General features: G+C 38.9%; 1 protein-coding gene and 1 pseudogene across 1 annotated transcript; both read left to right on the top strand.

Moving 5' to 3' along the window:
* The first annotated feature begins 348 nt into the window (after positions 1-348).
* On the top strand, positions 349-3,843 carry LOC114541004 (annotated as a pseudogene).
* A 7,265-nt stretch (positions 3,844-11,108) lies between these two features.
* On the top strand, positions 11,109-20,526 carry LOC114541042 (L-tryptophan decarboxylase-like). The gene is made up of 5 exons (XM_028561035.1): positions 11,109-11,601; positions 17,370-17,669; positions 18,704-18,930; positions 19,219-19,570; positions 19,881-20,526. Exons 1-5 carry the CDS (start codon positions 11,385-11,387, stop codon positions 20,393-20,395), a joined length of 1,611 nt encoding a protein of 536 aa, XP_028416836.1. The 5' UTR covers positions 11,109-11,384; the 3' UTR covers positions 20,396-20,526.
* The last annotated feature ends 4,578 nt before the right edge of the window (positions 20,527-25,104 follow it).

Raw genomic sequence — 25,104 nt, forward strand, 5'->3', positions numbered from 1 at the left:
CCCAATATTGCCTAGGAACGCCCAATATCGCCCAGAAACGCCCAGAAATATCCAGTAAGGCATAGAATCGCCTATTAGCGCCTTTTTTTCTAATTTGTTCAATATCCGCCCAATTTCAACAAATTTCGTAATTAATATCCCATTCAGCTCTAAACTAATATAGCAACTCAAATCCACCACCACTACACCTCTAATTAAACGCTCGGGTCATGACTGCTGAGACTGTTAGAGACGGGTTTTACCACAATCATTCACAAATCAGTCGCCAGCCTTTTGCAACTGCGTAAAATTTGAACTCAAAAGAACAAGAAAGACGGCTTCTTGATCACAAACACAAACACAAACACGAACACAAACACAAATTTCGTGCGTAAAGAAAAAAGAGAAATTGCTAGCTGACCGAAACAGAACTGAGCATGCGTAAACAGTATAAAGATCTGCACGTCGTTGATAATTGTCACTTTGTTGTCGTAGAAGCAGTGAAGCATGCAGTACGCATAAACATGAGTGGCGAACCTGAACGTATCGGTCAGCTCCTTTCAAATAGAAAGGTGTGCGACAAATTGCTTGCTGGGTTACTAAACGAACTTGAAACGAAGCACAAGGATCAGATAGACCTGATTTTGAAGGAGCACCCGCCCGCTTCAGATGAAAATGCAGCCTTGAAATGTCATCCGCACACTCACGGCCAACCCGACTATAATGAGACGATCAACAAATTTGCTCTTCATCCTCCTGTTGCTGCACTTCGAGATCAGATTATTAGTGACCCAGGTACGTAGGGACAGCGCAATGGCATTTTATAGCCGTGCGCACACAGGCAATTCATTTCTGTTGGCTTAGCACCAGGTTAATGGCTTCCGCCCCTCAAAGGAATCACACTGGCCCAATGACTTTGCTTTCATTTAAACCGAAATTGATGTTGCTATCTTGATTTATTGTTATTACCAAGTCTTTTATTCTTCTCCCGACCGTAATGGCAGAGTCTTTTATGGCTCGTGGGAAATATTAGAACAACGCCTGCATGTACATACCACGTCAGAGAACTTGTTAAACATAGTATTATTAATTCGATTACAAGAAATTTCAATCAAGTTGTCAACGTGCAAGGGATAATTGTAGGGCTATTCGAGTATGTACAGTTAATTACAGCATAAATTAGTATAATCTGCACGCGCATTTCATGAATCATACCACAGTTAATAGAATATTAATTTATACGATTTCGGGAGACTAAATAAAAGTACAATAAAACTCATCCAAACGTATTAATCGCATTCGTCTTACAAAGCTCCACTGCCTCCACAACCTGGACTTGAAAAAGATGTTAATTATAAGATTGTTATTGGTTTATCTGCGCAAAATACAATAGACCCGTGATCGAAAAAATTTTTTTTGCATAAATCTAACTCAGCATAGTTAATGGGTTGTATTGCAACTTCATGTTGCACATTGCAGTGTAAACGAAGGGCCTCACTGCCAAAATTCCAATCTTCAAAAGACGAGAAATCTTCTTCCACTGCATGACGATATCCACTGCATGCATATAAAGGAAAATATTATATCTCAACTGTAAATCATACAATCAGAAAGCTCGATTTATACCACGTGATCAGTAAATTAATCATGGAGTTCCATCGAATTTTTTCACATTATGCTATAAAAGTCGAATACCCCGCTGCAGCGGGGGTATTCGAGTTTGCGTGTACCACGCGTGGATGCCTCGCACAAGACTCGAGGTTGTCAACAATTTCAAAATGGAGGCAAAAGAAGCCATTTCATCCAGCTTTTGCGCTGCCTACACGTTGTTTCGATATAATATACAATTTATAGACCTTCCGCTCGGGGAATTCGACGAAATATTACCCCCTCGGGAAGATATATCCCTCGGGCAAAGCCCTCGGGATATATCTTCCCTTGGGGGTAATATATCGTCGAATTCCCCTCGCTCCAGGTCTATAAATGATAAATATCACATCTCCTGCTTTCGAATTTTATGGTGGTAAACGTTACCGGCATTCTCACAATAATGAATTATTTCATTCCACATGTATCATCATACTTGCATTATCTAAAACATTTTAGAAATAAACATGTTTTTTCATCAAATGTTCTGGCAACAACGAACGCTGCCAGATATTTCGGAGGGAAAGAAAATCTGGTGTTGGCAAATCATGATTCTTCTTATCAACATGATCATGAGAAAGGCACCCGAGTATACAAAACTGATTTTGTTGGTTGTCCAATCAGCGTGATCTTGAACTGGCCGATGGCAACTACGGCTGGTTTTGCCGCGTTCCTGAACGAAAAGGTAAACAACGCCAAATTTTAAAGTTTGAGCTTGATGCAACATCTCTATCTTGTTAACAAGCACCTAATTTAGTCTAAGGCTGACGACACCTGCCCAGCCTGGCTTTTCCTGCACCTTCCAGACATAGTCTGGTAAAATGCGTCTTTGCATTTATTTAGTTTATAACAAATAATTAAGATTTATTATTGAATGTGTTTGAACATCGCCTAAAACAATGCCGAAAACAGAATTAATATTCATGACGCAAAACCCAGGTTTGATATTTGGTGCATAAGTTATATTAAATAAATTACATTACCTTTCTTATCAGGTGAACAAATTATTCAAGAACATCTTAAATTACTGGGGCGAGTATTTGTCCAGCTATGAGTCTACGTATGTCTTGAATGAAGACAAAGAATCAGGTTGGTTTGGTGAAGATGCGATGGAAGCAATGCCAAATTTTGTTCAAGAATTTGAATGTGATCCTACTAAACCACACTATGGCTACACATCGTGGGATGATTTCTTCGTTAGGAAGTATCGGCCTGGAATACGGCAGTCGAATGTCCTGATGATGACAAATGTCGTAGCGAATGCCTGTGAGTCTGCACCCTTCAAACTGGCACATGACATCAAACAACGAGACTGGTTTTGGGTCAAGAAACAGTATTATTCACTGGGTAAGCATATCAGAGTATCGTCGTTGGGCAACTTTTGTTGTTTCCTTCAGAAAGAAAAGCTCGAAACAAAGGAATACTTATGTTCTTGCTCATAATCAACGCACGACTGCAGATCTTTGGTTCTTTTTTTGTGCGATATTATAATTTGGTGTGGCAGCCGGCAGTGCTTAATTGCGTAAATTACATATAATTTATGAGAATCAGGCTTGCCAATGATCAAACCTACCTTAAAAGTGTAAAATTTCTTTTACTTCATGTTTGTAATGGAGAGCTATAGGATATTATTTATCTATTAATATTCCGATAGATCATTTGCTCAACAATAATGCGATGGCAAAGAAGTTTTATGGTGGAACCCTCTACCAAGCCTTCCTCAGTGCAATCAGCTACCATCGATGGCACAGTCCCGTCTCTGGTCAAATTGTGAAAACAGAGTTGGTCGATGGTTCTTACTACAGCCAACCTTACAACTTTCGAGACAATGATTCTCAGGGTTACATCTGCCAAGTTGCTGCAAGAGGTATCATCTATATCCTGGCCGACAATCCTGATATTGGTCTGATGGTTTTTGTCTCTGTTGGGATGTCCGAGGTCTCCACCAATGAGATTACCGTGAAAGAAGGTGACTACATTAAAAAGGGAGATGAAATTGGAATGTTTCATTTTGGTGGCTCAACTCATTGCCTCATTTTCCAGCCATGGGTGAAAGTTTCGTTTGATTTACGTGGCCAAACACCTGGCACACATAAAGAGCTGTTTAATATCCCAGTACGATCAAGAATTGCCGTCATTTCTAAACCGAACGGTAAAGGAGGCAAATGACATTCATACTTGACTTTTTCTCTTTCACTATTAATTTGCTGCTCGGTAATTTGTTTTAGCTATACTAAAGGGGTGTTGTATGCTATTTGTTTAGCATTTGTCTAACGTTATATTATACACGATCATTAGAAATTGGCTTAATTTTGTATTTTCTGCATGATTTCAATATGGCATTGTTGTAAAATCTGGCATTTGTTATAAGCGCATTAAAGGTTTTGGAATGAATGTTGATTGCTTGATTTTTTTTCAGTCTAGTTCACCCACCGATGCGTATACGTAAGGCAAGTTGATTTAATATATCATTCTCTCATTATATACGAATTGCCAATTGCGGTCGTATAATCACAACTGCCTGAGCAATAGACACATTAGCTTTATTTTCAATTCTCGTTTTCTCTTTCGACCAAGAATAATAAAAAATGTACTTAGTAATGCAATTATAAAAAATTCCTATACGTGGGAAACATTATACCTAATCTCGGGAAAAACAGAATTATTAGGCAGGCAAGTGTGATGGTTTTCTTATATATAACATTTTTTTTGTTTAAGACAAAACAATTTCACAAGTTCTAATTATTTTCTGATACTTATGCTTGGGGCCCTCTTGTATGAAACCACTGGGCATGGGGCCCCGTTCTCTACTAATATACTTCGATACGAAACAGTAGCTACATTCATGCAAGGATTGACGTATTGCTATTGTAACCAACGTTTATATAGGTTCGAGGAAAAAGTGTTTGCGAAACTGATGACGGTTTTCAGCTAATCATTTAATCAGTCATTGCCTCCTTAATTGAAACGTTATAGGTGAATTTTCAATTTAAAAACATCTGTAACATAACGTAGAAACTTAGAACATAGCTATTGCAGGTTTGACTTCTCAAGTAAGAATTTGTCGGAATTAGCGAACAATTTACATATACATATACGGAATTAGCGAACAATTAACAATCAAGCAACCCCTAACTATCGTTCTAGTTACGCTATCGAGAGGAGCCCAGTATTTTGTAAGTTTAAAAAGCCCTGACCATAGCATGGTGAAAAAATCCGGAAAAATATTTCACTACATAATTTTAAAATTTTACAGGCTAGGATCGCAAAATGAACCATCGTTAATTGATATAATATGCTTACTCATAAATATGTATAAATTGCTACGTACGCAAGAGTAAAAGCATATTCGTGCAAAGTTCATGAAAAAAAAACGAAGAAAACAAATGTCAGAAGTCTGCTTTTTTCTCACTATGTAGAAAACGAAATTGGAAAAATTATCAGTTTGTCATCAGATTCAAAGATTTTCTGCCATTCCGCGGATTCCGCTCATCAGAAAGCTGAAGAAAAGAGGTATCCCAAATACGCCAACTAGTAATTCGATGGCAAATCTTATTGTTCATTTGAGAGGACCTCAAAATCGTCATTATAGCTACGGCGTTGAGCATCACCGTCGGTATTATTAACACGAGATTAAAACAACTGGGGAGGTATGACTAGCAAGTAAATGGTCAGATGGAATGTTTCTTGTAACAAAATAGGTGGTTCCAAAAATGTTGCGCGTGACTACATAAGTTTCTTGCCTCAATGATAGAGTCATTGCTTTGCTGGACTTTAATTTGACTGTTTTGCCCTCTCTCGACACCAATATACGAATTGAAGCTTGCATGATTTAAAGCAAATTAATCTACTGGCAAATGAAACTGTAGCTATATACATTACTTTTCCACTCGTATTAAACTTTCAGCAGAGCTTGTTGCGAAATATTAAACACACATTAACTTTAATGATTGCGCTACGCAAATTCAATATCACAAGAAATGAAAAAGATGACAGGATTTAATTGGCCCAAATGAAATGTAAATGTTTGATTGAATCGCAGCATCTTAATCAAAATCAACATCAATTATTTTTTGTTGTTGGAGCATTAGCGCTTGATAAAAGCAGTAAGGCTAGATGACAAATAATCGAAGAATGATTCGACTGGTAATATTAGACTGATTGCATTTATCTTTTAAGCTTTTGTAAGGATTACTATAGCTTGGAAGCTAATAAATAATAATAATTGGGCAGCTCGTAAAAGCGGGCTATATATATTTTTCATGAACCGAGGCTAGAGATCATCAAAGAAAGCATGAAAATATTTCCGGTATTGACTCAAAACTAATTCTTTCCTGTAATTCTTAGTTATTTTGATTTATTTTATCAAGAATTTCGAATTACATATGCTTTTTTAGAAATAAGGCGGTATAGCCCGTTTTCCAGTAGGCGAATTTATTCCTGCGATGGATATCTGAAAACCGGTGTGATGTGATTGCTTTGCGAAAGAATTTGCTGCGCGAAAAAACAGATTCGAATTTGTATCAGTTTGCGCTAATAAATTCGCCTAGTGGAAAACGGGCTTATATGACTTATTTGTCGGCAAGCCAACAGTTAATTTAGAAACAATGAATCAAGATTGAAAGAAAACAATATAAGAATGCATGAGCCAAAGAAAAAACCCGCATACATAATTCAATTTGCATGCACAAATGAGAAATATGAAAAAAATACGTTGGACTCAGAAGTCAGGGCCGTGCTAGAATCTTAAGTGGGAGGCAAATATTCATGTAATATTCTTCTTTTGTCTGACTGATTTCTTTCAATAACAATGGTCCACTAGCGGAATAGAATAACTTATTATCAAAGTGGTAAGAAGGAAATAAATCAAGTCACACAGCTAAAGAGCATATACTCAAATTAGTATAATGGCCATGTTTGCATGGTCATATGTCATGTAGTACTGCAAATATATAGCCATTTGAAGTAGGCAATTTTTGTATACATCACATAACGGGCGAAAGTGAATAATTTAGTTTCACTCTTCCCACCATAATTCAAAAGAATACAACAATTACTAGCTTCGCATTGCTATATCTTCGGCACTTTAGAATAATATTTCGCAGCCAAACTTAAAAATGCAGCTTTCGCGTTTCTAAATATTTTTTAAAAACAGTATTCTTTGGACTCTTAGTAAAAATTGGACTAGAATACTAAAACACTACTGCTTTTTGGCATTTTGCTGTTTGTTAAACATGCTGACCAGCGTTTTTAATTTTCGTTGCTGATCAGCGTTTTGCGTTTTCATTCAAATTTAACTTAACATGTTCAATGAATATTTTTAACAGTTCAGTTTGCAATGTGCAATTAATTCTAAGAGATGAAGGGAGGGGAGAAGTTTTTGGCGAAAAATAGTCCTCATCTTAATATTAACGAACGAAAATTTTTATAAGGTGCGAAAAGTCCTGGATCTGCTCCTGATTTTGAATGAGTTCATATTACTGTGATCCCCGACCAGGCGCAAAGCTTGAGCGAGGGTTCTAATTCCGCTCGGAGTTTGCAAATTACACCCAGGTATTCTGACAGAAAATACCAGAATTTGTACGTAGAAATTCTATGTCATGGTCGGTGGACGGTCGACGGTGGACGTTTGACCGTTTTGCGCATGCGCGAGTAAAGACTGGTAATAAAAAATGTTTTAATTGGTTAACACAGAAAGTTTGTATTTCAATGAGAAAACTCTTTTGTGAAAGCGTATCATACACTTTGTGTAAAATAAAATGTGAAGAAACAGCAGCTGGTGCTTTTTCGTCTTTAGAGCGGTTGGTATTCTATAATCTCTTCGGGGGGTGATGGATTTGGAAAAAATGACGCAATATTTTTATTCAAGACTACATTCACACTAACGCCTTCAGGTAATATTGCTACCCGAAACTGCACGAATATTTTAAGAAATATTTGGTATACGGTATGGTTTTAGTTCAAAAAACGTATATCAGAACATCGGGATCAATATTTAATTATACGTCGTATGTGTGAAAATTTTTTTACACACACCAATTTTATTTTCTAAACTTAATTTAAATGGGAAATATAGTTACGTCATAAGGGATAGGTAAGATTGACGCGAAAATTGAAATTATGTAAGTATATAGACCTATAACCTATAAATGGAATATAATTATCTTTTTTACCACTTCTATCTTAAAGTGTATGTAAAATGAATGTTAATTAGGAAAAACTCGTTCCAGTATATGACATCCGCTCTCTAAAATATCATTGATCAACCAACTTCAATTGCAACAAGTCCACTAGTGATTCAACAGAAAACTTTCCAGGTATTTATGCGTTTGATTTCTCCTTGATTAATTGCCATCATAATCATTTATTGCATGGATTTTCACTATGGTATAAACAGTGATATTTGCTTGACGAAATTCGCTTTTATAAATTATATTCGCTAAAGAGTATGCATAAATCTCAATGGCATGAACACCAAAATCATATAGGCCCTTTGAATCCAAAACAAGTGTTATCATATCATAGCATACCATTTTCATAAGCCTAATAAAACGCCTTAAAAAGAACATAGGAATCCAAATTTGGCTAGGCTTGCATTTCGATATACTCTAATGGTCGCGATTGAACCCTTGATGAATTTATGAATAATTCTACGAAATATTATAGAAACCTTATGTCGTTGAGGGGAGCGATCAGATTGTTGAGACGATCGTTCCGGTGGGAGGGCAGTCGTTCGGATCTTTGAAATAGAGGTTCAAGTCGCTGAGATGCAGACTGATTGCAATGATGATGTTGGCTGATAATGTTTTGTTGTTGTTGTGGCCTATGATGCGGAACAGAACTCCGAGCAAGTGAAGTATGGTCAGGATCAAGAGGGTCCAAACTGTCAGTTTTATCGCCGGAACGACAGCTATTGCGGTTTCGATGTTGTAGGTGCTTGTCGGTGATAGGCTTGGGGGGATTGCTACAATCATCCGTAAGGTCGATTTGATGTTTAAAATTTGCTTCATCTTCGCAGCTGCCAGACTGTGACGGTCGAGTTTGACACTGTTGATCAAGGTCGACTGGTTTATTTACTAGAGTCGGCTGGTTGCCTTTTAATAGCCGACAACTGTCAAAAGGCTGGCTTTCTCATTTTACATGTCTGATAGCTTAGCGGTTAATTTCACTAGAGTGCTTTTAACTCCGTCTAGATCTTCAGTCAGAGCTTGATTTTGGTTTTTCAAAAGAGTATTTTCTTCAGTTAGGCGTTTATTTCAGTTCTAAAATTTTCCTAGTTTCATAATCAATCATGAGTTCATTTAGTACAATAGATGATTCGGATCTATGCTTTTCTAATCGATTGGTTAATACGTCCAGACGCTTTACAACATCAAGAAGGAGACCAGACTCCGAATGGTCACCTGAGCACTGGGTTATGTCCGCTAGGTTACCAGATTCAGCAACAGTATCTACCCCAGAATCAAGTAGCTCAGTATCTAACACTTTCAAGTCATACGGACCAAGCGGGAGATAACTAATCATGAACTCATTAATATTCCCTAGCGAAGGCATGTGCGTAGGAGTAGAGTTTACTTCGCCAAAACTAATACTCTCGTCACTGTTCGTTGTAATTGCCGCTATTTTTTCCAAGATTACTTTGTAATCTTCAACTGTAGAGCCACTCAACGTTAAGCTTTCGTTTTCGTACCGTCGGAATGATATCTCATCAGTCTTTAGCTGTTTACAGCCACCGCCAGGACGTGTTATCCAATTTCCCTTTATATTCAGCACCTCTGCCACAAAGCGTTGTAGCAGGGCGAAACCACCACGCCGAAACCACCACGCCTTTTGAATTTATCACTGTTGAGCATAACAAGCGGATTAGTTTTCGTAATTGATGTATTAGGATTAAAGTTTGTTATAGTTTTGTTAAAGATTGTTATAATACTTATATTTAGATCTAGAAATCACAATATATTAATAGATAAGCGGAGCCTAAGAATATACGTCTGAACTCATCAATGTCCGTAGTCCGTGGTCCGTGGTCCGTAATCCGTAGTCCGGGGTCCGTGTTTTCCACCAAGCCTTATATCTGTAACACATTTTGCGATTCTAAAGTTGTAACATTGGAAATGTTTAATCTAATGTTAAGCCAAATCCAATGCGATTGAACGAAATTCCGGCAAACGTTTCAAGGAACGGTATATCAAACGGATGAACGCTTTTGGAACAATTTTCGAACGTTTTTTGCTAAGCGTTCGAACGGGCAATTTCGAACGATGAACGATCTCGAAAATCGTCTCAGCGAACGCTTGAAGCGTTTGAACGGCAAACGAACGATATTTTTCAACCAACAATATAGAGACGTATGTTTTCCCATGGAAGGTCACATATATTGTGTAGTGGCTTCAGACTAGACAGTTTAAAGTTCGTCGATTGTTCAAATCAGTGGTCATTGTTTGAACAGACCTTCATAGCTTAGTCAAATTTAATTCGGGAAAATGTACGCAAATTCGCTAAAAACTCTCAAAGAGCTGTTTTGCCAACCTAGCGTGATTGCCAGAGCATATATTAACAAGTTGGTCGACGCGAGTAAGATCCAAAACAACGATAGAGAGAGTTTACAACAATTGTCCTTCGATGTCGCAAACTGCGCAGCAACGCTGAAGCAAGGGGAATCCATTCCAACCAGAGAAAGAAGAAACTGCTTCAATGTTACTTATGCTCCGAAAACCATCGCGTCCAACTGTAGACTGTCCAACCATCGCAAGTTGTTCCAGCGACGAAAGAATTCAGCACGCCAGAGACCAACGACTCTGTTACTCTTGTTTATATCGAGGTCATGTAACGAAAGATTGTAAGTCGAAGGAGAAATGTCGGGCACAGACGGATGCACGTATCTTCATCATCGTTTGCTTCTCGGAGGATCCTTACCAAGACAAAGCTATGGATCTCACCCCTCAACGGGAGCGAATCATATACCCAGTCGAAGCACACGAAATCGACCACACGATTATCAACGTCCCAGCCTTCGACCGAAACTGGTTAAAGTGATTTGACCACCTCAGTGACATCAAATTTCCCACCGCACCGTTTCAATTGATCTAATTCTTGGTGTTCAATACAGCCATCTCCTTGCTGAAAGTGAGGTTCGGCAAGACCTGCCATTTGAACAAAGACAAAGCTTGGATGGCATGTTATTGGCCCAGACAATGCGAAAGAATCAAGTACCACTTATCTGAACTTTGCGAAGAAAATCGATCTGAAATTATTAAACATTTACGAAAAATATAAAAATATTTACGATTTTGAGTCTTAACCTAGCTGGAACGAGATGTCAACCGTGTTTAGCGAGGTCGAATACCTCGTGAACAGCCCCCCTCGGGTACCCTTCAAACGACGCAAATGACCCTCAACCTTTGAGGGTCGAGCGAGAGCAGAAGTCCGACAAGGTCCCTTCCGAGAGGTTAAAAATTGTCGAAAGCGGTTTGAGTACGTCCAGGCGTTATTTCAGCAATTTTGGAATCGGTTCCAACGCGAGCATATGCAAGGCCTGATGCGACGAGCAAAGTGGAGAACAGAGAAACGGCAATTCAAGGTCGGTGATATCCATCGTCCTAGTCGTCAATTCAAATGCCGCGAGAGGAAAGTGGAGCCTTGCGCATATTGTCGAGGTCACTACCCTGGAAGAGACGGCATAGTTCGGAAAGTGAAGGTAAAAACTAAGTCTGGAAAATACCAGCGATCAATTCAGAAATGTTGTCCAATCCTAGAAGATGATTCCTTCTAATCGTGGTGCCGGAGGGCTGGATCGGACAGTTTACATATGGTTTGATTATTTCAGTTATTATTATCAGATTATTTTGGTTATTAATCATTTCGCAGTTGTTAGTGTAACCAGAGAACATAAGAATATCGGATTTATTGTGAGACAAGCGTGCGAGAGAGTGAGAATTTGTGAGTTTGACAATCAGTGGAGATCCACTCTTCAAGGTACTGTGAGTTGTGATTAAGTTTGTTTGAATAATAGTTTAACTGTAATGTAATCAGAACCCAATCAATTTAGAATGTATAATATATTACGAAAAATCTGCATTGAATTGTGTCTGATTTCGCCCAATTGGAAACGCGTTTGATTTACCGTTCGTTGAACCGTTTGTCGCAATTTCGTTCAATCGCATTGCAGTTGGCTCAACATTAGATTAAACATTTGCAATGTTACAACTTTATAGAAGAAGCGACGAATGTGTTACCCAGAGATAATCCTAGAATAGTAAGCTTGTAATGGGGTTATATAATTTTAGGCGAATCGAATGCTATTTCGTGCGCTTCATGATTTCGTCTGAACGTCATGCAGACATGAAAGGCTATATTATTATTCAGTGCATGCATGCTATTATTTCCTTAAAACGTCAAATTTCACGTCAAAAACTCAAAATGCTTTCCATAAAAAATTTATCATTTTTTGAATGCCGGTATTGCAATGATTATATACAATCTGTACTTTAATACTTCTGTAGTTTCCATAAAGCCAAAGTTCACCACGCGCACAAACAAGGTCGCAAGCTATATAATTATATTGAGCATTACGAGCCATATGCCTTGGGAGCCGGTGCTAATTAAATTGCATAACTGTTGGAAGTCTCAAGATGTATGAAAACAGACAAAACCCGATGTTAAAATGAATTGAGGAATTTTGCGTGTTACATATTATCAGGCCTGATATTATATTGTGAACAATATAAGTTTTATAAAAAATACTCTATCAAATTTATTTAAACTTTCAATTCACAAAATTTTCTTCATATGTATACTGATGTTGCACATTTCATCCTGCATGAACATTGCACTTTGAAGGCTGCCAGTGCCAGCTAGCGCGGCGAAATGAACAAATATGAAATGGAGCCGACATTGCAGCTTTAGCTTTGCGAAGGAAATATGGCGAGTGTGCATGCAATCAACAAAATGATAAGTTTGAAATTTTATGCTATGAGATTTCATAGCCCTAGTTGTTTTAATAACGATAATCTGTCTCTTGGAAACATTTCCTCGCACGGACAGTGGTTTTATTGCAACCTGTCAACATGTATTAATGTATACGTGCTGAAATTTTCCATGTATTTTGAAATCTGTAGTTTGTAGTGCCTTGCGAGCGCTGTTCGTAAAATGGAGTCCTTGGCGGCTTGGCCTGGAAATTTGTATCTCGACTCCTCTTTTATGTAAATGTCCTAATGATTTCATTATATAGTTCAGGTTTAAATTTTTATCCACTTAGACTACGTTTACACTACTCCGGATCGGTCTGAAAACGGTGCAAAAAAGTATCAAAACGGGGTTGCGTTTACACAGCACCGGATCGGATTTGTTTGAAAACGTCATCTTTGCCGTAGCGACACGACCATACTTTCAAAATGTGGTCGAACGAAAACGGAGCGCTACGTGGCGTTGTGTAAACACTACACCGTTAATATTTCGCTACACTTTAGATACCACTCCGCTACAATGCGTGGCGCGTTGTTGCCGTAATTCAATATAGCGAAATATTTTCCAACAATTTATTAACAAGCACCTTTCTCGCTATCGGCGGTATTATTGATCGCGTCGCGTAGCGACAGCGATCTATAGTTTCGGCTTGGTTTTTTTTTTATTATTATTTTTTTCCTCTCGGGTCGACCCCCAGCGTCGCTAGCTGCGGGCCATATCACCCTAATCGGGAACCTGCGCACAGGTAAGTTGCTAGTTATATCACGTGTTGTATTCACTTTGGGCATATTTCGTTTCACCTTCGAATTTCGAAGCAGTAAAGTAGAATCAACAAGACGCCTACTAGGCGTTATATGATCGCGTCGTTCACAGCGGCGTAGCCAGCCCAGCTATGCAAATTTTGTGTCGTAAATGTTCTTAATAATAAAAATGAACAATATACCGAACTATAGTCGCATGTTGAAAGCAGGAGAAACACAAAACAGCCCATTTCGAAACTGCTTGAAATCCTTTAGTGCAGGCTTACTCTGCTCGGCGTGTGCAGTTAGTTGTATGTGTAATGAGTGTAAAGATAAAGATAGCACTTGCTAGCATTTTGATCGCTTTATTGATTCTACTTTACTGCTTCGAAGTTCGAAGGTGAAACGAAATATGCCCAAAGTGAATACAACACGTGATATAACTAGCAACTTACCTGTGCGCAGGTTCCCGATTAGGGTGATATGGCCCGCAGCTAGCGACGCTGGGGGTCGACCCGAGAGGAAAAAAATAATAATAACAAGACGCCTACTAGGCGTTATATGATCGCGTCGTTCACAGCGGCGTAGCCAGCCCAGCTATGCAAATTTTGTGTCGTAAATGTTCTTAATAATAAAAATGAACAATATACCGAACTATAGTCGCATGTTGAAAGCAGGAGAAACACAAAACAGCCCATTTCGAAACTGCTTGAAATCCTTTAGTGCAGGCTTACTCTGCTCGGCGTGTGCAGTTAGTTGTATGTGTAATGAGTGTAAAGATAAAGATAACACTTGCTAGCATTTTGATCGCTTTATTGATTCTACTTTACTGCTTCGAAGTTCGAAGGTGAAACGAAATATGCCCAAAGTGAATACAACACGTGATATAACTAGCAACTTACCTGTGCGCAGGTTCCCGATTAGGGTGATATTGCCCGCAGCTAGCGACGCTGGGGGTCGACCCGAGAGGAAAATAAAAAAAAAAAAAAAAACCAAGCCGAAACTATAGATCGCTGTCGCTACGCGACGCGATAAAAATAACACCAACCAAGCCGAAACTATAGATCGCTGTCGCTACGCGACGCGATCAATAAAGCGATCAAAATGCTAGCAAGTGATATCTTTATCTTTACACTCATTACACATACAAGTAACTGCACACGCCGAGCAGAGTAAGCCTGCACTAAAGGATTTCAAGCAGTTTCGAAAAGGGCTGTTGTGTGTTTCTCCTGCTTTCAACATGCGACTATAGTTCGGTATATTGTTTTATTATTAAGAACATTTACGACACAAAATTTGCATAGCTGGGCTGGCTACGCCGCTGTGAACGACGCGATCATATAACGCCTAGTAGGCGTCTTGTTTTCATTGTTTTTGCGACCCACGACTACAGATATAAACGTCAAGCAATGTTTCAAAAAGAAATGGCGCAATTTTCCGCGAACAACTTACGAATGTTGACAGCGAAGAACGCTTGTGTGTAAACGCTAACGAATCTGTACTCGGAATTCAAACGGAGCAGCGTAAACGCAGTCAAATTTTGCCGTCACTTTCTCGCTCCGGAGCTGTGTAAACGTAGTCTTAGAAGTTAGAATGAATACACTATAGCACGACGGAGGTTCTCATGCCACAAAATCAAGTGGATTAGGTCTATATATAAGTATAAGCCAGGGTATAAGCGTTGTTCTTGCGCTAGGTGTCCGCGACCTAAGTTTGCAATGCATCATTTTATTTTGACCGCATTGCAGCCCGTAGACAATTAAATTTAAACCAAATTTTAAAATATCCTTAACGCAATGCCCATAGGCTTGACCGCGGCGAGAGGCTACAGCTATTGCTATATCCGAACATAAAAGAGTGCAGTGTGAACTAGGTGAATATCCGCTCGAATATCCGAGCTTACATTTTATCAAATATTTTATTTAAATATTACTGCGCAATACATTAAACTGGGATTGAAATTAAATGTGGATTTTAAGAAACACTTGAACGAATCCCTGCCAAATGAAACGAACATCGAAACAAACATGTTGTATTTACATCAAATTAGTTTTAACAGCATTAAAACACGTTTCTACGTTGGTTTGCATACAAACGAACTTTGCGTATGCGATATTTTGTATTCATGTCTGGTTATCATCTGTAAACCACTTGATCCTTGCCCTAATTAATTTAAATCATTTGCGCATCAAAGAGTATAAGCAAAAGTGTACAATGGAATCTCTTGTGTTTAGTTTAACATAAAAATATGTATCCAGTAGCTGAACTCAACCAAACTGAGACGGTGACCGATGACATCGCCTGTGATATTATTATCGAAGGCAGGCCATTCATTCCAATCTTCGTTCACACTTCACAGCTAGGCCTGGTTTACTGTCGTGTTAATAAAACGCATGCATGTTTACGTCTATGTTTACGGCTTTAATTAATCACTCATACATATATTTTGTCTGTGGAGGCTGAAGGCTTTCTAACGCTTAACCCGAATCTTGTCGCAAAACGCAAATGTATATATGCATTTAAAGTATAAAAAAAGGGGATTTAGGTAGTATAGCTAGAGCTAATAGATTATTTTGGGTCAATTATATCACGTTCATCAAGCCTTCAGACTAATTGGTTTAAACCGTTCATAAAGGTAAATAGTTCGAACGCTTCTGATTGAGTATTTTTTCGTTCGTATTCTCGACTTAAAACGTTCAGATTTTTAGCTGAATTCGTGAAAATGTTTTTTAGATTCGTTGAAACGTTATGACAGATCGTTCACTAACCGTCCATTATCCGTTCGTTTTCCCGTTTCAACGAAATATCGTTAACGGATGTTTTCCCGTGGAAGGTCACATTATAATGTATGCAAAGAATTTAAAAAAGATATAAGCATTTTTATTAATTAAATTGATATTGGGTACAATAATTTATTAGTTTACGTAGCTACATGTCCTTACCGTTCATTTATATTTTTACACTAAGATGTGGTAAAACCTTTTAAACATTGTATTTCCATCTTGAAAAGCATTCCTCGAATATCTGAAGTAATATATTTCTTTCTTTCGTATTCAAATCGTCAGAAACTCACTAAAACCAAAAAACCCAAAAACTCACTAAAACCTTTTTAAAATGTAAAACCCGCCCACAAATCGAAACAAATATCAGACTGCGGTAATACTGATCGAAGACCAATATGACGTGAGCAAGAGTGGGGGAAACATTAGGCCTCGAGCGCTCAGTCCATCTAATATAGGTCAGTTGTTTCAACTCGTTTTAAACTGACGCATGCGCGTAACTTACAAAAACGCCCAACGTCCTTGACATAATGGAGGACAACTTCAATTTCGTTTTGCATTCCTGGGCCTAATTAGAATCTCTGGGCGGGATTAGAACCCTGGATCAAGACAAAGTTTTTATAGGGATAGTTTTAGAGGCAGTTTGATATCAAATGTAATGTCTGCTTTTTAATACTATTATTATACTGTTCAAGGTATATTATACTATTCAAGGTGTTTCACTAACACAGTATTTGCTATCACATCTAAGACATCTTTTGTTAACTTATTTTGTTAAATATTGCCCAGAATCTTCTAGGAACGCCCAATATTGCCTAGGAACGCCCAACATCGCCTTGAAACGCCCAGTAAGGCATAGAATCGCCTATTACCGCCTTTTTTTTCTAATTTATCCAATATCGCCAAATTCCACCCAATTTCAACAAATTTCGTTAACAATATCCCATTCAGCTCTAAACTAATATAGCAACTCAAATCCACCACCACTACACCTCTAAGCGCTCGGGTCATGACTGCTAAGACTCTTAGAGACGGGTTTTACTGCAATCACAAATCAGTTGCCAGCCTTTTGCAACTGCGTAAAATTTGAACTCAAAAGAACAACAAAGACAGCTTCTTGATCACAAACACGAGCACGAACACAAATTTCGTGCGTAAAGAAAAAAGAGGAATTACTAGCTGACCGAAACAGAACTAAGCATGCGTAAACAGTATAAAGATCTGCACGTCGTTGATAATTGTAACTTTGTTGTCGTAGAAGCAGTGAAGCATACAGTACGCATAAACATGAGTGGCGAACCTGAACGTATCGGTCAGCTCCTTTCAAATAGAAAGGTATGCGACAAATTGCTTGCTGGGTTACTCAACGAACTGGAAACGAAGCACAAGGAACAGATAGACCTGATTTTGAAGGCGCACCCGCCAGCCTCAGATGAAAATGCAGCCTTGAAAGGTCATTCGCACATTCACGGCCTACCCGACTATAATGAGATGATCAACAAATTGGCTCTTCATCCTCCTGTGGCTGCACTTCGAGATCAGATTATTACTGACCCAGGTACGTAGAGACAGCGCAATCGCATTTTATAGCCGTGTGCACACAGGCAATTCATTTCTGTTGGCTTAGCACCAGATAAATGGCTACCGCCCCTCAAAGGAATCACACTGGCCCAATGACTTTGCTTTCATTTAAACCGAAATTGACGTTGCTATCTTGATTTATTTTTATTACCAAATCTTTTATTCTTCTCCCGACCGTAATGGCAAAGTCAAGGAGTCTTTTATGGCTCGGGGGAAAAGTTAGAACCACGCCTGCATGTACATGCCACGTCAGAGAACTTAATTGTTAAACGTAGTATTATTAATTCGATTACAAGAAATTTGAATCAAGTTGTCAACGTGCAAGCGATAATTACAGTATAAATTAGTATAATCTGCACGCGCATGCCATGAATCATACCGCAGTTAATAGAATATATACATGGTTTGGAGAATAAATAAAAGTACATTACAACTCATTAATTATGGTATTGTCCAGACTTATGAAAAAATAGTTCCTTTCTCGTCACGTGTTTATTGTATTTTAGCTAAACGTACCAGTGGCATTCGTCTTACTAAGCTTCACTGCCTCCACAACCTTGACTTGAAAAATATTTTAATTATAAGATTGTTATTGGTTTATCTGCGCAAAATACAATAGACACGTGATAAGAAAGGAACAATTTTTTGCATAAATCTAACTCAGCATAGTTAATGGGTTGTATTGCAATTGTATTGACAGATAGTATCGCGCTTCATGTTGCACATTGCAATATAAACGAAGGGCCTCACTGCCAAAATTCCAATCTTCAAAAGACAAGAAATCTTCTTCCACTCCATGACGATATCCACTGCATGCATATAAAGGAAAATATCACATCTCCTGCTTTCGAAAGTTATGGTGGTAAACGTTACCGGCATTCTTACAATGAGGAATTGTTTCATGCCACATGTATCATCGTACTTGCATTATCTAAAACATTTTGCTAATGTTGCAAAACAGTGTACGTGATCTCGTGGAAAAGTTGCGAATTATATTTTTTATTTTGATAGAAATAAACATGTTTTTCCATCAAATGTTCTGGCAACAACGATCGCTGCCAGATATTTCGGAAGGAAAGAAAATCTGGTGTTGGCAAATCATGATTCTTCTTATCAACATGATCATGAGAAAGGCGCCCGAGTTTAACAAAACTCATTTTGTTGGTTTTCCAATCAACGTGATCTTGAACTGGCCGATGGCAACTACGGCTGGTTTTGCTGCGTTCCTGAACGAAAAAGTAAACAACGCAAACTTTTAGAGTTTAAGCTTGATGCAACATCTCAACATCCGTACCAGAGAATCTGATAAACACGTTACATTGTTATTTTACAAAGTGTGAACTTGAATATAAAGTTATCAAAGAAATATCTCCCTGACTGTATAACATCGTTTAATATCGTTTGAGATTCAGGTCTCAACACCATGTTGGGTTTTGCTTCGGTCAGAATTTTGTGCAAGCAATCCCTTCCCAGCAAAAATTGGTGCGTAAGTTACTTTAAATAAATTACATTACCTTTCTCATCAGGTGAACAAATTATTCAAAAACATCTTGAATTACTGGGGCGAGTATTTGTCCAGCTATGAGTCTACGTATGTCTTGAATGAAAACAAGGAATCTGGTTGGTTTGGTGAAGATGCGATGGAAGAAATGCCGAATTTTGTTAAAGAATTTGAATGTGATCCTACTAAACCACACTATGGCTTCACATCGTGGGACGATTTCTTCGTTAGGAAGTATCGGCCTGGAATACGGCCAGTCGAATCTCCTGAAGACGACAATGTCGTAGCGAATGCCTGTGAGTCTGCACCCTTCAAACTGGCACATGACATCAAACAACGAAACTGGTTTTGGGTCAAGAAACAGTATTATTCACTGGGTAAGCATATCAGAGTATCGTCGTTGGGCAGCTTTTGTTGTTTCCTTCAGAAAGAAAAGCTCGCAACAAAGGAATGCTTATGTTCTTGCTCATGATCAACGCACGACTGCAGATCTTTGGTTCTTTTTTGTGCGATATTATAATTTGGTGTCGCCGCCAGCAGTGCTTAATTGCGTAAAATATATAAATGAGAATCAGGCTTGCCAGTTGCCAATGATCAAACCTACCTTTAAAATGTAAAATTTCTTTTCGACCTCATGTCTGTAATTGAGAGCTATAGGATATCATTTATCTATAAATATTCCCATAGATCATTTGCTCAACAATAATGCGATGGCTAAGAAGTTTTATGGTGGAACCCTCTACCAAGCCTTCCTCAGTGCAACCAGCTACCATCGATGGCACAGTCCCGTCTCTGGTCACGTTGTGAAAACAGAGTTGGTCGATGGTTCTTACTACAGCCAACCTTACAACTTTCGAGACAATGATTCTCAGGGTTACATCTGCCAAGTTGCTGCAAGAGGTATCATCTATATCCTGGCCGACAATCCTGATATTGGTCTGATGGTTTTTATCTCTGTTGGGATGTCCGAGGTCTCCACCAATGAGATTACCGTGAAGGAAGGTGACTACATTAAGAAGGGAGATGAAATTGGAATGTTCCATTTTGGTGGCTCAACTCATTGCCTCATTTTCCAGCCTTGGGTGAATGTTTCGTTTGATTTACGTGGTCAAACACCTGGCACATATAAAGATCTTTTCAATATCCCTGTACGATCGAGAATTGCCGTTATTTCCAAACCGAAGGTTAAAGGAGGCAAATGATATTGTCATTCATACTTGACTCTCTTTCATTATTTGCTGCTCGGTAATTTGCTAAGCTGATGTTGTAAGGTATTTGTTTAGCATTTGTTTAAAGCTATTTTAGTATATCAATATTAAAATAAAGTTAATCAGGAAACGTTCATATCAAGGTGTGTCTTCGGTGATGGCAAAAACGTGTGTTTTGCGGGCGGCATGTCAGACATGCGTCAAACCGGCACTCTAATGAATTAGTAGATCAATATGGTATCGCACGCGAACATCATTTGACCTGCTCAATCAACCAATTAGACTCCTTTTCCATTTGGCGCGAAAAAACAACGAATAACAATTCAAAGGTTCACGCATAAGCATCATGCACAAGCTCAATCTTGCCACTTGGCAAATAGCTCTGGTCAAAGAAACAGTTTGCAAAATTTAAAGAATTATCAGAGATGTTTCCTGCCAGAGATGGTCAGAGATGGTTCCTGCAACTTCCCCAGATAATCCTCGACAGGCAGCGTCAGCGAACGCTTTCAATGATGCTCATGCAGGTAGCGCAAATTCAGGCCATCCTCGACAAATCGGCTGGACAGATCGCGACAACCGCCGCGACAGCTGCTGTGGCATCCATGCAGAACTCCGGTCAGAACTCCGTCACCAACAGCGTAGATGAGGCCATCGTTGATGATGCTCCTGAGCAATCCGTAGCCACGCATTTTATAAACTCGGCTGTTCCTACCGCGCCGTCACCTCAAGTGCCATACAGCCACGAATTCCACGATATTCCCGCAGCATACGTGAGACAAATTCAATCGGGTGAGTTTTTTTACTTAGGTAAGCTTCTCCCAAAAAACTTCTCTAATGGCTCTTACAACGAGCCTATTAACTTGACGCTTGAGAACTCGGTAATTAAGGTTATAAGGTCGTCTCAGTCCGTCGCAAAAATCACCGATATTGAACAGTGGACTACAGCTTTCAGGATCTACATGAGTGTATTGACACATTCGTTCCCGGGACGGGCTCAGGAATTGCTGCAATACATCAGTCTAACGCACCACGCAGCTCGTACTCATCGCGGCCTTTGATAGTGTATTTACGACCATAGGTTTCGCCGAAAAGTTTTCCTCAACGCATGCATCGATTGGTTCAACAGTTGTGGTTGATGATATTTACTGTATCTCCCTATGTACTTAGAAGGGAGTACCCTCTTTTTCATAACGGACTCCAAAAGCAGTTTTCCTCAGAGGGCGAACGAGGTCTCTGCATCGATTATATTAACCGATCTGGATGTTCCCATCAGCCGTGCCGATATCAGCACGCATGTAGTAAATGCCGAGGCCTACATACAGCATATTTTTGTCCGACCAAGACCGCCGAAGATTCTGAAGCCCAACGCATCTCTAAGCGCCATGACACCGACCACAGACCTGCCAAGTCAAAGCACTAACCTAGTTCCGAAACCCATCGATGTAAAGAATTTAGAAAAAGCCCTTACGGGCAGCGCACGCCACGCTTTTCCAAAAATTTACCGACGGCGCATGCGGACCCTGCAATTGTTTCATCTAATTTAGCTACGAAGTTTTCGGTAGGTCGTGTTGCTGGTCCCTTTAACGAGCCCCCTTTCCGAATTCTCAAGTTTCTCCTATCGAGTTAGTCCCTAAAAAGCATGCGGAAAATTTCCGCACTATATTTCATCTTTCATTTCCGAAATCGGGTATGACCAGCATAAATTCTTTTATCTCACAAGACGACTTTAGTCTTCAGTACGTTACTATCGACGATGCGATCAAGGGAATTATGCGTTTTGGGCAAGGTTGCTTTCTTGCAAAAACCGATATCGAATCTGCTTTTCGGCTCATACCTATACATCCGGACGATTATGAATTGTTAGGAATGTGCTGGGCGGGAAAATATTACTATACGACAAAGTTCTGCCATTTGGTCTGCGCAGCGCCCCTTTTATATTTAATCAACTTTCCAACGCCTCGGAGTGGATCTTACTAAATAAATGCCCGATTTCCTTCGCATGTGATATCCTATATGATTTTTGCTCATTGAACCAAAAGCACCCGCTTTGCCCTTTGACAGCATCTGTCAACAAAGTTTATCTGCCATGCATGCTTCTTGCATTTCAAAATATAAAAATACCGATAGCCGCCGGCAAAACACATGGTCCGTCGCAAGTTCTTGAATTCATTGGTATAATTTTAGATACGGTTCAAAAGCAGGCACGTCTCCCTCCAGACAAAATAACACGGTTGCATGACATATTCATTAATTTCCAACACAATACCTCGTGCACATTGAAGGAACTACAATCCCTCATATAGGAACTTTGAATTTCGCATGCAAAGTTTTGCCACCCGGCCGCCCCTTTCTAAAACATATGATTGCCCTGACTCGCAACGTTAAAAAGCAACACCATCACATCAAACCCAGTAAGAGTTTCTACCAAGATCTTGAAATATGGAAGGATTTAATATTAAATTGGAACGGGCTAATTTCTTTTTATCTTCCGAATAGCAGGATTCAGATAGATTAGTGTTATACACTGATGCCTCCGGGACACTTGGGTATGGTGGCATATTTGGGACCAAATGGCTCCAGGGTACATGGCATGCTCACCAACAACTAGGAGTTCCCGGTATAAGCATTGCATGGCAAGAACGTTTTGTTATCGTCGTTGCATGTCAAATTTGGGGGCCCCTGCTGCGCGATCAACGCTTAAATTTAAGTGCGATAATGAGGCAGTCGTCAACATGATTATAGCACCAAACGTTCCAAAATCCCTCGGGTCATGGATCTGCTTCGTCATTTAACTCTTTTTACCCTGCGATATAATATGCACATTCGGGCAACGCACATTTCTGGAAAACGGAACGAAATAGCAGACTCCATTTTTCGTTTTCAGCTTCAGCGATTCCGTCAACTGGCACCGCAGGCGGATATCAACCCATGTTTGGTCCGCGAAATAACAGCTTAAGTACTGGTTAGAATAAATAAACTGTTTTTGCACAAGAAAGGCTCTTGTCAGTTCAAATGAATTTTTTTGTATGTTGTAAGTGTCGTATTGTTATTTAAAAGTAAACAATTTTTCTTCTAAAAGTACCGCGAGACGTGCCAGTGACATTGTGCAACTTTCACAATTTAACAATCCAACTCTTAACTTTAATATAACTTTACGGCGATTAATACGAACAATTAGGCCTTAGTGCTAATCCTTTATCTCAATGGCATAAATATCGGGGGTTGATTAACATCGGAAGAGGGGCGTCTTCACAAAGCACCACCATAATTGGTGCTGATAGAGAAATGTTTCAAATTTCATTTTGCTTATGAACATAAACAAGTCAGTATGTGATGCATACACAGTACTGACTGTACTGTCCCCTGAAATAACCTAACAAAAACCGCAGTTAACCTCGGTCGAACCTCGGTCTGACAGACATTTCCTAATTAAGATGTTTTCGATTTTATTATTGTTTTGTCATTCTCAGCCGTTCATAACATTCCGTTTGGAAGCGAACGGCCACTTCGATCGTATTTTTTTCCTTGAGGTCGTCTGCGGTTTCTACCAGTTGACCGCGACCGAACCGCAACCGCAGTGTCAGGTTAGTACTGTATGCCCTTCGATATCACAAACTTCTCGATGACCCCCAAATGATTGGGGGTTAGCAATGCAAAAAACTTGAAGAGGAAATCATACGTTTCGGACATTGCCGGTAGAGTTATCCAGCCTTGAAGGTTTGTTAAAACACGAGCGTAGATTCCGGTCGTAAAAACGTGCGAAAAAAAGCTCTCTAAGAATTGTTTGATACACATCTTACCACACCATTTTATTATCATCTTTTTCTAAACATTTTTCATTTTTTTTATCATTTACAACTTCATGACACTTTAACAACCTAACTGAAAAATAGCACTACTCGAATATCAAAATTAATGAACACCCTTGCATTAAAGGGAAATGGCAATATATTTGTTTATTTTCTTATTTGAAAGAGCTTTGAAAACTATATTTAATTTTCTTTTACCGTTTTTTTATATCTTGCTTACTTCTACAAATATTTTGATCGAAAAGAATGAAATATCCGCCATCTTGGATTTTTGTAGATATACAGTTACGTCACAACATGGGTCACGCCATATTTCTATCTCGACAACCACCAATCATTTTGCACTCAAAACTATACTCTGTATGCTCTTCGAAATATCAAGATCACTCAACACCTTTAAAACATCTACGAATCAATATTTGGCCAGCAACGAATACTTTTATATGGCGAACCCCTGTTGTGACGTCACCAAAACTACCGTTAATGAGATAAAAAATTATCCAAGATGGCGGATATTTCATTCCTTTCGATCAAAATATTTGTAGAAGTAAGCAACATATAAAAAAACAGTAAAGAGAATTAAATACAGTTTTCAAAGTTCTTTCAAATGAGAAAATAAAAAAATATATTGCTATTTCCCTTTAAAAATATTAATAATAAGTAATGTTGTCCTTCAAGTTCACTGCAAGCGTTGACTTCCTTTCAGTTGTTTCTAAACAAGATAAAGTGTTTAACCTTGTCAGTTCGTTATTCGAATATTTTTAATTTCTCGAATTTCCAACCGATCGCTATCGTCGACTCATTCATGTAAGAAATATTACCATTTTGATACAACATGATAATAACTGGGAGACGTTTCTACGGTGAAGTATAAAGAGGACGATTTAAGTAGGG

The sequence above is a fragment of the Dendronephthya gigantea genome, unplaced genomic scaffold (genome assembly GCF_004324835.1).
Source record: "Dendronephthya gigantea isolate DGI-Jeju-01 unplaced genomic scaffold, DenGig_1.0 000003F, whole genome shotgun sequence".
Lineage (NCBI taxonomy): Eukaryota > Metazoa > Cnidaria > Anthozoa > Malacalcyonacea > Nephtheidae > Dendronephthya > Dendronephthya gigantea.

Coding starts and splice junctions, on each gene's coding strand:
- LOC114541042 (XM_028561035.1), top strand. CDS start 11,385: ATGATTCCTTCTAATCGTGGTGCCGGAGGGCTGGATCGGACAGTTTAC. Junction 17,670..18,703: donor TCAGATTATTACTGACCCAG/GTACGTAGAGAC, acceptor TTATTTTGATAG/AAATAAACATGTTTTTCCAT. Junction 18,931..19,218: donor CTGCGTTCCTGAACGAAAAA/GTAAACAACGCA, acceptor CTTTCTCATCAG/GTGAACAAATTATTCAAAAA.